The sequence below is a fragment of the Pan troglodytes genome, chromosome 4 (assembly GCF_028858775.2).
Source record: "Pan troglodytes isolate AG18354 chromosome 4, NHGRI_mPanTro3-v2.0_pri, whole genome shotgun sequence".
Taxonomy (NCBI): Eukaryota; Metazoa; Chordata; class Mammalia; order Primates; family Hominidae; genus Pan; species Pan troglodytes.
In genome coordinates this window covers 171,603,091-171,618,837 of record NC_072402.2, presented here as the reverse complement: position 1 = coordinate 171,618,837, position 15,747 = coordinate 171,603,091, and the positions used below count along the sequence as shown (strand labels likewise).

The 15,747-nt window shown below is 39.5% G+C and overlaps 1 protein-coding gene across 4 annotated transcripts in view; it reads right to left on the bottom strand.

Moving 5' to 3' along the window:
• Positions 1-8,211: 8,211 nt before the first annotated feature.
• Positions 8,212-15,747, bottom strand: part of CPEB4 (cytoplasmic polyadenylation element binding protein 4) — a 71,945-nt gene continuing 64,409 nt past the window's right edge. For all 4 annotated transcript variants that reach the window (XM_001155432.7, XM_001155308.7, XM_001155244.7 and 1 more), the window contains 2 exons: positions 15,263-15,444; positions 8,212-12,621 (listed from right to left, as the gene is read on the bottom strand). In XM_001155432.7, coding sequence (XP_001155432.1) covers positions 12,394-12,621; positions 15,263-15,444 — 410 coding nt within the window. In that variant the 3' untranslated portion in view covers positions 8,212-12,393. The remainder of the gene's footprint in view (positions 12,622-15,262; positions 15,445-15,747) is intronic.

The window sequence follows — 15,747 nt, the reverse complement described above, 5'->3', positions numbered from 1 at the left end:
CCCTCTGGAGTTTATATCCAGTTTGGTAGCACACATTCAACCCCCTCTGCTGCCGCTCATGACTCCCAGACATGGGAGGAATCCTCCAGTTCCTAAGATGGAAAGAGGGAGACAGCAAGAGCTGGGCACTGCGGTAGCAGCACAGCCTGGAGTCGCAGAGCCTTCTCGGTCACCATGGCAACTGTTGTAGGCTGGATGGGGTGGGAGCCAGAGAATCCACAGGAGGAAAGGAATGTGGGAGAGGGGCATCCCGGGGTTCCTAGCCCCTGCACTGGGCAGTGACCCTGCCACCCACCTCTGCCCTCAACTCAGCACTGGGACTGGCACTTTGTCAGTGGATAGATAATAGTAGCAAACAACAATGATGATGATAATGAGTTAACACTTACTGAGTGCTTACTCCGTGCTAAACACAGTGCTACGTGCTACCAGCATCAGATGATAGACCCCGGCTTCCAACCATTATGGAGCTCCACTCTCCATGTAGAATTCAAAGGAAAGAATATTACAAAACGTGTATAAGGAAAGCCAAGAAAAAATTCCAGTTTTTCCCCATTATGGGTGATAACTGTGTTAATGCAAAATTGCCCCACCCTGGGGAGAACGATGAGGGTGTGATCAGGAGTGTGGAAGGCCTTAGATCCCTAGTTATGGGCCGTGTGTGTAGAGGGTGCTGTTACCTTCTGGACACAAAATTGCATGCAATAGTTAAATTCTTCTCCTCTCTCTTCTTGACCTCCTCATTCTCCCTACTCTCCCCCTTAAACTCCTCCTCCTCACCCTCCGACACCCCTTATGGAGGGCTGCTGATCCTGACTTAAGTACAACACTTACGAGACTAAATCTGATTTCCCAGGTTGCATCCTCTCCAGCTTTAGAATGTCATGTTTGGTCTTTGTAGGAGTTGAACTTTGGGAAGGGGCAAAGAAAAAGGAAGTTGCTGATGACTGTATTTGACCATGGTCTTAACGTCTCCCTCAGAAGGGCGTTTTGCTGCAAATCTAGGTTCAGAGATTCTAAGTTGATTCTTCCAGGCTCTACAGCATCACATCTGCTCAAGAACAGCTGTTTAGGCTGCGGCAAGGATCAAAGCCATGTGTAATTCAAAGCTCCAGTGCTCTAAAAATGGCAGACACTGCCTCTCTTTACATATATACACACACATATATATAAAAAGTCAGGAATATAAATTCGCTGTAGAAATCTATTTTGATGCTTCTGACATCTGAATCCAAAAGCAAAACGTTCAAGTGCTGTTTTAAAATTCACGAGGACACATCCGTAAGTCTCTCCCCCATTCCTTTGGATTTCAGGACTATTTTTGTGAGATGACATAGACCGTGCAGATATCAAAGGATCAGATGCATGAGAGGAGGCTTGATTTTCTATATAGAGCATGTTGGTCAATTATAGTTCTATAGAAAAAAGTAAAACCCTTTCTTCTTGGTGGGATTTTTCTTTGCATCTAAAAAACATATATCTGAGATATATAGAGATATACATGTCTCTATATATACACATAGATATATAGATACACATATAGAGACCCTGTCTCTACCAGAAATAAAAAATTAGCTGAGTGTGGTTATGCTTATCTGTGGTCCCAGCTACTCAGGAAGCTAAGGTGGGAGGATCACTTAAGCCCAGGAGGTCAAAGCTGCAGTGAGCCATGATGGTACCACTGCACTCCAGTCTGGGTGACAAAGTGAGACCCTGTCTCAAAAAAAAAAAAAAAAAAAAAAAACTATCCCTCCATCCACTTACCTATCTATCTCTTCATTATTTAGCAAGCTGGATAGCCTTCCTCGGAACCCATGTGATTTTGGTTAGTTGGGCCTCATCTTAGTCCCTTGAGAATTTGGGGGTGGCATAGCTACAACACAGATTAGCTGTCACACTATTCATTGGTGAGTTTTTAACCAACGCAGGGGAATAAATGAAATTTTAATCAAATTTCCCTTTTAGGTTGGACATTTCTAAGGGGTGAGGTGAAACAGGCAGGACCTGCGTGCCTGGATTTGAATCCTGGCTTTGCAGATTAGTTAACGTTTTTGAACCTTGGTCACCTTAAAATGAGATACTGTATAATAACAGTATCTATGACACAGGCTTGTGGGGAGGTAGAAAGGAGATCCCTATATCAAATGCCTAGCACTTGGAAAGCACTCCACCAATGTTGTAGTTATTATTATTATTATTATTTTGAGATGGAGTCTTGCTCTGTTACCCAGGCTGGAGTGCAGTGGTGCGATCTCACCTCACTGTAACCTCCACCTCCCGGGTTCAAGAGATTCTCCTGCCTCAGCCTCCTGAGTAGCTGGGATTACAGGCGTGCGCCACCACGCCTGGCTAATTTTTGCATTTTTAGTAGACATGGGGTTTCACCATGTTGATCAGGCTGGTCTCGAACTCCTGATCTCGTGATCTGCCCACCTTGGCCTCTCAAAGTGCTGGGATTACAGGCGTGAGCCACCGCCCCCGGCCTTATTATTATTATTCTCACTCCTAAAATTGTGTTTCTGGAATTCTTGGGTTTACAATACTAGAGAAAAGGGCCCTCCTTTTTCTTTGTTTCCTACTCCAAACTGATGTGTCTCTCTTGGTGGTTGGATCAAAGAGAAAGAATAGGTACTAAGAAGTCTGTACTGTACTTCCTCAAAGTGAATAGAAATGTCATTTCAACTACCTTGTCCCTACTCCTAAAATGTATACCCAGTTCTGGCCTCTGAGCCATACTCATGGGCTTAATGGAAGCCAGTAAGGCAGACAAGAACTGCAGAGGTGGGCCTGAGCCACCTGAGCTTGACAGAGCTCAAGGACTTCCCTCTGGCCTCCTTATCTGCCTCCCTACTAACTAATTACATGACCTCGAGCACCTCTCTTAGCTGAGAGTCAGTTTTTAAGAGAGGAAGTGGCCACATTTTAGGACTCACAATCAAAACTCACGTTTGCTCCTACAAAGTTTATTTTTATTTTTTATTTTTAAAATTAGAGGCAGGGTCTTGCCATGCTGCCCAAACTCGTCTTGAACTCCTGGCCTCAAGTGATCCTCCCACCTTCCAAAGTGCTGGGATTACAGGCATGAGCCATTGTTCCCAGCCATTGTACAACTTTTGAGTTTTTTTGGTTTTATTTTGTGGTGTTTTTGTTTTATCCCCCAAGATGGTCTCACTTTGTTGCTCAGGCTGGAGTGCCATAGTGTGACCGTGGCTCACTGCAACCTCCACCTGCTGGGCTCAAGCGATCCTCCATCTCAGCAGCCCCCTTCCCCCGCAGCAGCTGGAACAACAGGCACACACCACCATGCCCAGCTAAGTTTTTTGTTGTTGTTGTTGTTGTTGTTGTTGTCGAGACGGGGTTTTGCCATGTTGCCCAGGCTGGTCTTGAACTCCTGGGTTCAATTGATCCTCAGCCTAGGTCTCCCGGAGTGCTGGGATAACAGGCGTGAGCCACCGTGCCCAGCCATCTTACAACTTTTGTTTTATCATCCTATCTCTATAGTTTCAAATATGACAGTTACACCCAGATTAGGTTTAGGAATGAAACTTTTCTTTTAAAAACAAAATGCAACTTGAATAAAAAGCCCTGATCCTGTTCATTGCTAATCCAGCGGCAAGAAGGTTTAAAGGAGAAGATTTGAGATTAGTAGATGAGAATTGGGACCTAGGCACATCCCAGCCTTGGCCAAATCACCCACCTTCTCCATGAGACAGTTCTATGATCTGTTCAATACCTCATGGAAGTGTTATCCTTGCTAATGTATGTAAGGGCCTGATATATAACAGGTGATCAGCATTTACTAGTTTATTCTGAACCAAATCATTCCGTCATTGAAGTCAGCAGTGCTGAGAGTCATCTGATGGATGTGACTATTCCACATTCCCACCCCACCCCACCCCACCCCACCCCACCCAACCCCACCCCACCCTCACCCCACCCCACCCCACCCTCACCCCACCCCATCCCAACCCTCACCCTCACCTCACCCCACCCCAACCCTCACCCTCACCCCACCCTCACCCCACCCCACCGTCACCCTCACCCCACCCCACCCTCACCCACCCTACCCCACCCAGCACGCTGTTGGAATCAAACCTTCTGTCACCAAACACTCAAGGACCCACAGCACTTTTCCCTCAAACATGAAAGGGGAATTGTGCCTTTGAAGCGGCGTTGTGGTCTGGGGTAAGTACCCGAGGTTCGTCGTCTCGTGCCAGGGAAATCAACAACGCGGACATACAAGAAGTGAGTTTAACAGCGGAGGTGCAATAAGCAAAAGAAAGAGAATAGCTCTCTCTCTTAGGAGAGAGAGGGGCTCCCGGGTGGGACTTCCGGCTCCGCAATGAAATGCATGGGATTTTATAGATGAGCTTGAGGAGGCGTGTCTGATTCACGTAGGGCCAGAGAGATTGGTCGGACCAGGTGTGACACTTGCATCACGCACAAAGAAGCTGGCCATCCCACCCTAATCTTTTATTATGCAGATGGGGGTCTCTACCTGGCCAACGCCTTGTTGCCTGCCTTTCTACTGCACACATAGCGACAAAGAAAAGGAAGAGGGAGCCTCCATGTTGAACATGCCTGGCCCCCAGCTAGCCTTTTCCTGTTGGCACAGCTGCCGGCATTTACCTATGCAGGCTTCCAGCTTGCTTATTTATGTCTGCAGCTCGATTTTACAGGCTGCTCTTTGTTAGAAAAAAAATGATTTGGGGGCTGCTTTTTGTTAAAAGGGAAGCCTGAGGACTCTCTTACCCTCGCTAACCGCCTAAATAATTTCCTTTTAGCTCCTGTATCACCTTCATTCCTCCAAATAAGGAAGCGCCAGGTCTTTCTTGGATCCTAGCTAAAACATTCTTTGCAGCTTCACATAATTATTTTACCACCACCCCTCCCGGTTCTCTTCCTGGGTAACTGATTTCACGAGTTTAAAATGCCCTGCTGCCTTTGGTGGGTTCTGGGGAGTCACTCCTAGGTCTCACAGGGAGGTGGGAGAAGAGTTGAAAATAATCTCTTTAAAATGGTGACATTTGCTTGATCACATTGACATTTTTATGGTATCAAAGCCGGGCTTCCTGAAATAGAACTCCGATGAAAAGGATAAAGAAAGCTCAAGCTTAGCTGCTGGCATTTGCATGCACTGATTCACCACCTCCAGCCCAGCTACCCACAGGCAGTTTTTCCCTGACACTGAATCAAATTACACGCAATACTAAAGGCTGGAGGTTTGCTCACATTCTGATTTGGGATGCTGCTGTTCATTTTTAACTTCCCTGAGACAATGTGTACTTTTCCAACTCTGGTCACCACGCTGAATCACAATAAGACACTTTTTCCAGACAGCCAACAATGACACCCAGCTTGACTAGAGAAAGATGATAACCCAAAATATCCTGAGAAGACTCAAGGCACGGCAAAATAAAATGTTCTCTAATGAGGACGACTGAATTGGTATTGCTAGGTAAGAGTTCCTAGTGGGGCGCAAATGTTCATTTTCTAAATTCTTAGAATTTATTCAAAGCCAGTGGCGCCTACTCTCAAGAGAATCAGCGGGTGAGGGGTGCTGAGGGAAGTTTGCAAAAGAACATTTTGAAGGAGGATATAGGAATGATGAGAAAGGGAGACAGCATATCATAGAATGGCAGATTCAAAGCACTAGCTGCTTGTCTCAAGTGGCATTTGAGGCACTCATGAGAAACAAGGGCTGTTCTGAGCCAGTGAAAAGCATAATCAAAATAGCTTTATTGTGCAAAGTAACTTCTCTTTTTCTTCCTTCTGGGATGGGAGTAGAGGGAAGACGAATTAGGAGGATGCACTGGAACTAGGACAGGGCTTAGAAGCTACGTAAGTACCTAGAACTCCAGTAAAGTAGGTGTGGGCAATGAAAGCAGCTCTGAAAGTGGCTCACAAGTGGCAGGGCCAAGCACCCTTCCAGAACACATGTATGGATGCCAAAAAACAAAGTGGGGTTTCAAAGCTTCTTGAAACATACTAAAATGTTACAGTGGTATAGCCCAAAGTATGTTCCATGTGTTACCTGTAAACAGAATCTGTAGTCAGAGAAATTGGAGTGAGAGGGACACTTTCAACAAAGTAAATAGGTTTCTGGCTGGGCACGGTGGCTCACGCCTGTAATCCCAGCACTTTGGGAGGCCAAGGCGGGCGGATCACCTGAGGTCAGGAGTTCGAGACCAGCCTGACCAACATGGAGAAACCCCATCTCTACTAAAAATACAAAATTAGTTGGGCATGGTGGTGCATGCCTGTAATCCCAGCTACTTTGGAGGCTGAGGCAGGAGAATGGCTTGAACACGGGAGGCAGAGGTTGCAGTGAGCTGAGATCACACCATTGCACTCACTCCAGCCTGGGCAACAAGAGCAAAACTCCATCTCAAAAAAATAAATAAATAAATAAAATAAAATAAAATAAAATAAAATAAAAAAGATTTCTTCATTGTAGAATTTCTTGAAGTCTTAATAAGCTAATGTGCAAATGTACATTATTTTGACTTTGCAAGAAACAAGGTGACCCATTTTCTAAGTGTATTTAATGGTAAAACTTTATTTTTTTTTTTTTGTCTTTTTCTTGTGGAAAGGACTATCCTAGTCCTCTGAAGATCACAGTCTGAAATATTAGAGTTTTGTCTTGTTTATTATTCGGTTATTACACATTTCAGAAAATAATTACTCCTTAAAAATTTCTAACTCACTCATTGACACCTTCAGTATTCTTCAATTTTTAAAATCAGAGATTACTTTCCCCATGACTTTTGATCAAACTATTTCCCAAACTTAAAAAAAAAAAAAATCCCTAGAAAAAGTACTTACTTTCTGATCTAGCTGTGGACACAAACACCCATTACCAAAAGGGGTTATGAAATGACTTGATTGTTAAGAGTGTGGTAGAGAATTTCCACTGTTTATTCATCTGGTTAGACAGTAAAAACAAAAGATAAAAATAAAAAGAATTTTCCTCGTTGGGTAGGTTTAGGCAATCAGTGAATGAAGAAATATAGCCCAGGAAGCCTCTTACACCCTTTCCAGACACACCATTCTGTGATTTAAAACACCCAAAGCAATGCACCTATGTAATTTCAAGATAGAGTTGTTATATCACATATCATTGATATCTCACTTACCTGAAATAAACATTTCCTAAAATAAACTAAATATGCTTGGGCTATCTTTTTTTTTTTTCTTAAAATAGTGAAACCATCCCAGAATGCCTAGGAATATTATAGACTTGATAACCAAATGCCACCCACATCTCCAGTGTCCCATCCCTGGGGTTTCCTCAAGGCCCTTCATTGAATGCTCAACGTAAGGTTTGGGAATTGCCAGATGAGAGAAAGGGGAAGCTGTCCAGCCTGCCCTTACCCTCAGTAATCTCTATAGTTAGAAGAGCTGCCTGTTGGGAAAGACAACTTAGAAGCAAAAGATCTCATAGTCCATTTATCTCAGGACAAGAACCTCTTCTAGTCTTGAGAATACTATACTCAAGAAAGAACAGATATTAAATCTGACAAAACAGGATATTCTCAGTGTTATATTTTGTTATAATAAATCCTTATGTTAAAAGTTTGAGAATGCAGTTTAAAATATAAATACTAACACATTACAGCACTTGGTAGTCCACATGATTAATGGATCAAATCAAAGATAATATTTTCAATTGACATGCCATAGAGATTATAATCCCACACACCGTATCCTATGACATTAAGGTCTATGGAGGAACTGGGAATTGGAAGTCAAAAGAGACTTGTTTTCAAGCCCTTTGGTAGTGTGGCCACAAATCAAGACTATTCATTGACAAAGACTCAAAACTGAACCTCCCAGATACGGACTTTCATTATTAACTAAACATTGGGTTTTTCACTTTTGTTGGGCATTTGGCCTTCAACTGATAACTGAATGCTTAGATCCTGGGCTTACTCCCCGTATACATATTGAAGGCTACAAATAAAAAGAACTCTGCAGGGCAGGCAGCAGGTGAACTAACAGTACAGGCCAAAGACACAACCACCCACCGACGCTTATAGGCTTACATAAGAATGCACACTGGCCACAGTACTTATATGACTGAAGATTTTTTCCTATTGGTTTGTGCTGCATTAGCTGAACAGTATATTCCTAATATTTTAAAATGTTACATTCCCAGTCAAGAAAGCATCATCTACTTGTGTTAAAAAGAAATAAGTATATTAAAAGAAATCTGAGTTAAAAGTTTTATTCATTCAACATCTCACATTACAAATATTTAAAAATTATATGCATACTGGTATAAATAGTCATTTGCAAACTATTTAATAACATTAATTTTTCACTAGCACTTCAACAAATGAACTCTTTTAAAAAAGGAACTGTGTTATATAACTTAAGAGTAGAACATACAAAAATAGGAACTTAACGTGAAAATGACTTTAATAAAAAATGAATTACCCTTATTTAAAATGCTATAATAAATACTACAACCTCCCCATACACAGTAAAAACTATATGGAAATTCAGCCAAGTAGTACAATTAACTGACATACTTAAATAACTTTTCCTTCTGATAATATGAGCAATACACTGGAAAAAAAATTAGGGATTAGTAAAAACTAGACACCCACTTGCTAAAAGTTTCACTTCCAAAAAATATAACAAAAATCTGATGAAAATTATAAAAACTAATTATACTTTAAATTTTAAAAATATAAAAAATAAAACAGTTGAATACAATATTGTCCCGATTCTTACAATGCTATCAATCACAGTAGCTTTAAAATAATAAAATAAAGCAAATGACCAAAACCTCTTTTATTCCATTTTTAAAAATAATCTCAAATTTACATTAGTAGAAAGATTGATTTCTGATTCTTTTCTTTAGAAACACCAGCAAGAAAGAGGATTACTCTTAACAGTAGAAAATGACATTTTTAAATGTCTGCAATTAAAAACAAAGAATTACACTGCAAAGATCTTTCAAAAGTTTGAAATAAGTATTGCACATAACTTGAAGTTAACTTGCCACAATTCATCACATTCAAGTTTTAAATCACCTTTTAACAGAAGATTCAACTCTTCAAAACAAAAGGGGTGAATTATCAAGTCTTTCCAACAGCACTCTCATAAAATGCTAAATTCATTCACTGCAAGTTTTATTTTGCATTCTGCAGAGGTCTGTGTATGGAGAAGTATATATATTATACCAAAGCGCAGGGACCAGAAGGGGAAAGGAGAGGGTTCCTTTACATAGAAAATAATCAGAAACACTTTATTTTACATTGCAAAAATCACCATGTAATTACTCTGTAACTACATTGTAAGTACATGGCTGGCGCCATGCTAGTGCGCTAGAACTACATGCTTGGTGAATTGAAGTGATGCCCTACAATCTGTAAACTAATTACATGTTAATTATGTTTGAGTTACATGGTAACTCCCAACTACAATCCCATGTAATCTGAAGAACATGTAATCATAAAGTTCAGAGTAATAGATAATCATTGTTTATGCCCTGTAAATTGAAGTGTAACCAAATAATCTGTAAACACACTTGTCACACAATCACAAGTAAATATTAGTAGAATAACAATTTCTTACATTAGTCATGCATACTAACATTACACACCTGTCCCAAGGCAGGCTATTTTTTTTCCTTATATATCATTTAAAAGAGCAGACATCTCTGAATCAAACACTTAACATCAATTTATTAATATTAAAAATGGCTAAACATTCACCAAAAATGTCTGCATTTTATGAATAATTTTAAAAACTTAGTAAGAAGCTGTAGACAATTTTGTTATTTTAATTTCTACCCTATGCTTATGCATTTAATTTTTTTTTTTTAGGAACTACAGTGTTATCTGTCATTTTCATGCGAATTTTTTTTCATTAATTTGTGACTTTACATAGACTATTTCTTAAATTATAGGTACACCAATAGCTGGTGCTGGGGAAGGATGTTTAAGCAACATGCTTTCTCTTCTCTGCAGACTCTAAAATAGCATTGCCAGTGCACGACATTCATAATTTAAAATGTATGCAGAGCACTGAAATGTATAAAAAGCAGAATATAAGAAAATAAAATTTATTAAAATTATTTATATTAAAAAATGAAGTATATGAAGATCTCTCAGTAATAAAAGTACAAAAAGCTACTCTTTGCAATATGAAAAATTGAGGTATTGCATAAAGAGATATCCCGTCAGTGAAAAGTGTGCCTAAAAATGTTCACTGTTGGAAAAACAAGATATACAAAAGTAGTGCATAACAAATATACATTATGTGCATGACAAAATAAGTTAGCTACAAAAACACTGTACCGAAATTCAGCAGGTCATGTACAAAGGGAAAAATTATTATTCAAAGCTAGTTCTCAAACAGTGTTATTTCTTGTTAACTCATCACACCTGTTTACTGAGTAGGAACAGCACGATAGCACACCCCAAGCCACCTACAAGCATTTAAAAGAGTAAAAAGAGGCAAATGAACATTCCAATTAGAATCATGTAGTTCAGGAGAAAAGAAAAAAAAGTCCCTGACCAGCTACACAAGAGCACCCTCCATTCGCATGACTGCTTTCACTATTTGCAGGGAATTCTTTAAAAGCAGCTCCCTTTCTATGTTTGAATATTAGACAGCAAATGCCTCCATTTTGACCTTTGGAACTTAACAGGTATAGTTCATTAAAGCCTGTATTAAAAGTAAAGGGCTGCTTTTCCTAAAGATCATCCATAGGGGTCATAAGCCAGGTGGTTCCACAGCAGTGCTGGGGCAAGTCTTTGGTTTTGAAGGATCCAAGATGGTACTGTTAGGTAGCGCAACTAGCAAGATTGCCATTCGATCATATTATTTCATGTTTTGCCCACTGATAATAATCCTTTTAATGATGGATAGGGCATTTAATAAGAGAATGTCAATTAAAATAAAAGTTACTTCCATGACTAGGGCTTCAAGAGACTATTTTAAATTTACCCCTGAAGCATACTGTTCAACACATAACGCCTTTCAAAGCTAGAATTTTATTTATAATAAAGCATGCATTACTTGATGAAGTTGGCACTTCAAACACTGACTATGTCCCATGCTAAATTCGGAAACTGTAATGTTATTTTAGTTTATAGGAAGAGTAAGATAAACATACGTACCTTTGCACAGATTTACACAGTTACTTAGTTCAACAGTGCAAAACACTTTGCAACTACTTCACTTTTTTTAACTGTTTTTTCATTTTCTATGTTACAACTAAATTACAGGATACCCAAAGTAACTTTAAATCTAAAAGTAAGCCAATCAGCAGCCAAATTATATATTGGTTTTGTCTTCCAGTTTTGGCTACAAGTGTACTGTAACACAAAATCAAAAATGATATCCTTGAGGTATCTCTAGATCTGTTGTTGTTTTTTAACGTCAAAATGGAGAGCAAAGGCTGACACCTGATGAGTATTAGTAAATTAGGATATAGAGTTTATATATAAACATCAAAAATAACATTTATACATTTATTCTTCAGGAGAGGAAATGCTAGGTTTCCCACCAGTTGTCATTAATTCTAGCTTTGGTAGGTTTCCTGGGGCTTTGACCAGATAAGTAAGTTAAATAAATAAGTGCACTCCCCTCAGTAGTAAATTTACCCAATTTTTACATTCTGAATTTTAAAAATTGTTTAAGAGAAAATAAACCTAGCTCTGCCTACTTTACTATTTTTATTTTTTATTTTTTCTGATGTGGTGGTAACTTTTTGAGGGATAATGAAATTATGTTCAGCCTCAAAACCCTGAAAATTAATTATAATGCTGCTCAGTCTTGCTTATGCATTTGTTTGCTCTAACATGCTCTTTCCATTAAAAATTGTTAACTTCCTCCATTGCTGTTAAAAAAATTAAAAAGGGATGGAAAAAAGAGAGAGACAAAAAAGATGGAAAAAAGAAAAAAAAAAAGAAAGGAAAAGGCAAAAGCACTTCCCTGGGGGAAAAACTGTCAGATAGACCGATAGTGTTATTGTTGCATGGTTATTTTAATAAAAGTATTCTTATATGTTATATTATTAACAATAATTTAATTAAAAACCCAAAATACTCTATTGTTTCATTTCTCTTTTAATATTTCTCTCTCTCCTCTAAGAAAATGTTGCAGGAAGTTTGGATCCTCTTGGTTTCCAGCAAAACAAGAGAATAAAACTTCCATGCAACCCGATGGCAATACGAAAAAGGAGTTCATATTGTTTGCAGTGACACAAGAATCTACAAAACACCTATATTATAGGTCATTCTTTTCATTATACTATAGTTAAGTTACAGACTGCTACAAAAGGACATGCCAGCGTGAAGAGGTTGAGGAAGGGGTCAGAATTAACAGAAGAGTGCACTTATTCTGAGGCCTGAAAATGAGCACTGCAGTTACCCTTTAGTTCCAGCGGAATGAAATATGCCGAGGGCGGTCACCGCCTTCCTTCACCAGGGGCTTGTGGAATTCCCTGCCAGCACGAGAATGGATAGCAGCCCAGCAATATTCACAGTAATACTGCAGACAGGTAACATTAGCACAGAAAAATGGAGCAAATTTCCCCCCACAACGGGCCCCCTGACATTCATCACACAGCTGATCATCCAAGACATATGGCTTAACTTCCACCTGCAATCAAAAATAAGAGTTTACATTTTTCAGTGACTAGGCCAGCAATGCTTACCATACATGTACATTTCCACCCACTATCTGAATGAATCTGTTCCAAGGTGCCCAAAGAGGAAGGACTAATTATTCATTTACTGAAATATGGATAGTTCATCTTTTAAGAACCTAGTAAGGCTTTTATTATCTATCATTTTACATTTTTTTCTTATTAAATAAACATCCTTTAAAGGAAAAAGGATTTGAGCAGACATCATGAAGTGAAGCCAACTGTTTAGACTAGAATGTTATGAGATTAAACCCACAGGAGATTATTCATAGACATAAACCCTCATTTTAATTAGTGGATCTGGATTTTTGTCATATGTGGAATCATAATTTAAACAAAATCAACTAAGATGATCCAAGTTCCACACAACTGCACTTCAATATTCAAGTCGGTGTGAAGATGCCTGACTACTGCGTCACAAGATTCTGAGCTGTCGTAAAAAGCCTGGCTCGTGGTTTCTATTTATAGTGTACACATGTTGGGTTATAATCACAAACCTGGAACTCTGTTAAAAAAAAAAAAAAAAGATGCAGCCATAGGATTCACAGTCTAAAACCCTGCTTTGTTCTTTCTCAGTAAGAATGGTTCACCTGAGTCTAAAAGTCAGAGGTGAATTTCTAAAACTGGGCCTGTTCCAGCGTTCTATCGGCCAACCTGTCATGTGAACCTTTCAAGCATTAACAGTCACCTGGTTATTAATTCATCAGCTAGAAAAGAGCTGGTTATTTTTAGTCTGGAGAGATTCATGGCTGAAACTCCCTTACAGCAGGCTGTCACCAGCACTGGTGCCACCCAGCTCTGACAAGGAATCCTGACCAAGATTAGCCATGAACAAAAGGAGAAGAACATGCAGTGAGTCATGATTGTGATTCTGTGCTCCAGCCTGGGTGACAGAGTGAGACCCTCCCTCTAAAAAAAATTTTTTAACTAAAAAAATAAAAGTACAAAAGGAGAAGAAGAGTGTCACGAAGCCCAGGAAGAGCAGGCATAAGGAGAGCACTGGGCTTCTGGCCTCTAGGCTGCTCCATAATGTCTACAGAGTGACAAGAACACTGGGCAAAGGATTTCATTGCAGAGGAACACAAATTCAGTCTGAATTTCTAATGACCAATCCCACAGCTCTGAAACTTATGTTGGAATAAGGCAGTGAGATGTAGGTATTTTTTAGTGTGCATAAAAAACCAAGTAGGCCAGGCATGGTGGGTGGCTCATGCCTGTAATCCCAGCATTTTGAAGGGGCGAGGCAGGTGGATCCCTTGAGGTCAGGAGTTTGAAACTGGCCTGAGCAACACGGTGAAACCCTGTCTCCACTAAAAATACAAACATTTGTTGGGCATGGTGGCATATGCCTGTAATTCCACCTACTCGGGAGGCTAAGGCAGGAGAATCACTTGAACCCGGGAGGCAGAGGTTGGAGTGAGCTGAGACTGTACCACTGCACTCCAGCCTGGGTGACGGAGTGAGACTCCATCTCAAACAAACAAACAAAGTAGGCATGTTAACATACTAATCTTGTCCCTCCCCCATGCTTAGAATAGAACAGATACTTTTCTCTTTAATAGATTCACAGTTTGTAGGATGACCACCACTATCTTAAATTTTTTTACTGCCAATGAAGTAGACTGTACATGACATGAAACATAAAAAGCAGAAACTGCTACTGACTTGATGATTTTTACATCTTGAATTGAGAACAACACGATAAAATCAATCTATTTTAGCACAATGCCTCAGAGTGATGGATATCAAAGTCAGCATGCATGAAAGTGCCAGTGTGCCATGAAATAAAAAGGTGACCCCAAAATATAAATCAATATATTGCTTCCCTCATCAATAAAGGCTTTCTATGAAAAAAAAATCGCCAGCTGGACCAAACATTGTGCCCAGTAATGTGGTTGATTACACATTCTGGTCTAAATTCCTATCTCACTACAAACTAAGTTTACAGACTGGAGGTCAGTCCACAGGCCACACTCTGAGTAGTACTGGCAAGTGATACAGTTCTATCTGCTAGGAAATAAACTCATGAGGACAGGAACTTCTTGCCCTAAGCACTAAAACGTTTGTTGAATACATGAAACACCAAGCTAAGGAATAAATTGGTGAGAGGTGGCGGCTGTGGAAAAAGAAAAAAAAAAAAGAAATCTGTGAGTGCAATTCATTGAGAAATAGGGCTTGCTGAGGTCTTCGCTATGTCCCAGGATTAAAAAACAAACAAAAAAAAAGGGCAGGAAACCTCAAGGGCATTCCTGTTTGTATACTTGATATAACACAGTACAAAGGATTCAGTAAATATTTATTGAATGACTTACAAACTAAGTGAATGAATGGACGGATGGATTGAGATTGAATGGAAGTTAGAGAAGATTAAATTAACTCAAGTAAATTGTAGTGTTCTGATTAGGCTACTCAAAAAACTGAAAGATAAAAGAAATTCATAGGAAATTCTTTCATGTATTATAGACCATAATTAACTCTATAGGCAAAATTGTCAGCTGTCACTTTATTGTCATAAAATGCTCCCATTCTAATATTGGTAATCACACATTTAGAGGACCATTTCTAGAATTTTCCAAAATGTAGTATAAGGCTTACCCGTTTATCTATCTCTCCATGCTGCAGCTGAACAAAGCGGGCACTGATAGCAGCTATGTAACTCTGTTGATTAGAGAACGCAACTCTCCCAGCTCCTTTTGGGTATTTTAGCTCAGGGTCAGTATCAATCCCAGCGTAGCACACACCTCCATATAGCCGATCCATTATCATCGCAAGCTCCACTGATTAAGAAAGGAACAAAGAGGATATTTAAAATCAGGAAAATTCATCTGGCTCACCAACGGTTTCATCAAAAGCAATTCATCTGTACTCTGAGCTCACATCATTATAATAATTATTAAAATGAAACATTACTACAACCAGTCATCCATTGTGTTAAGCCTTAATCTTTTAATTGTGGGCAAGGGGTTGCTAGGTGTTTTCTAGTATGTTCTCTTTATTCTTCTCACAACTATATGAAGTAGGTAGTAATTTCCTGAGGAAATTGAGGTGCTGAAAGGGTGATCCATCTGTCCAAGGTCACA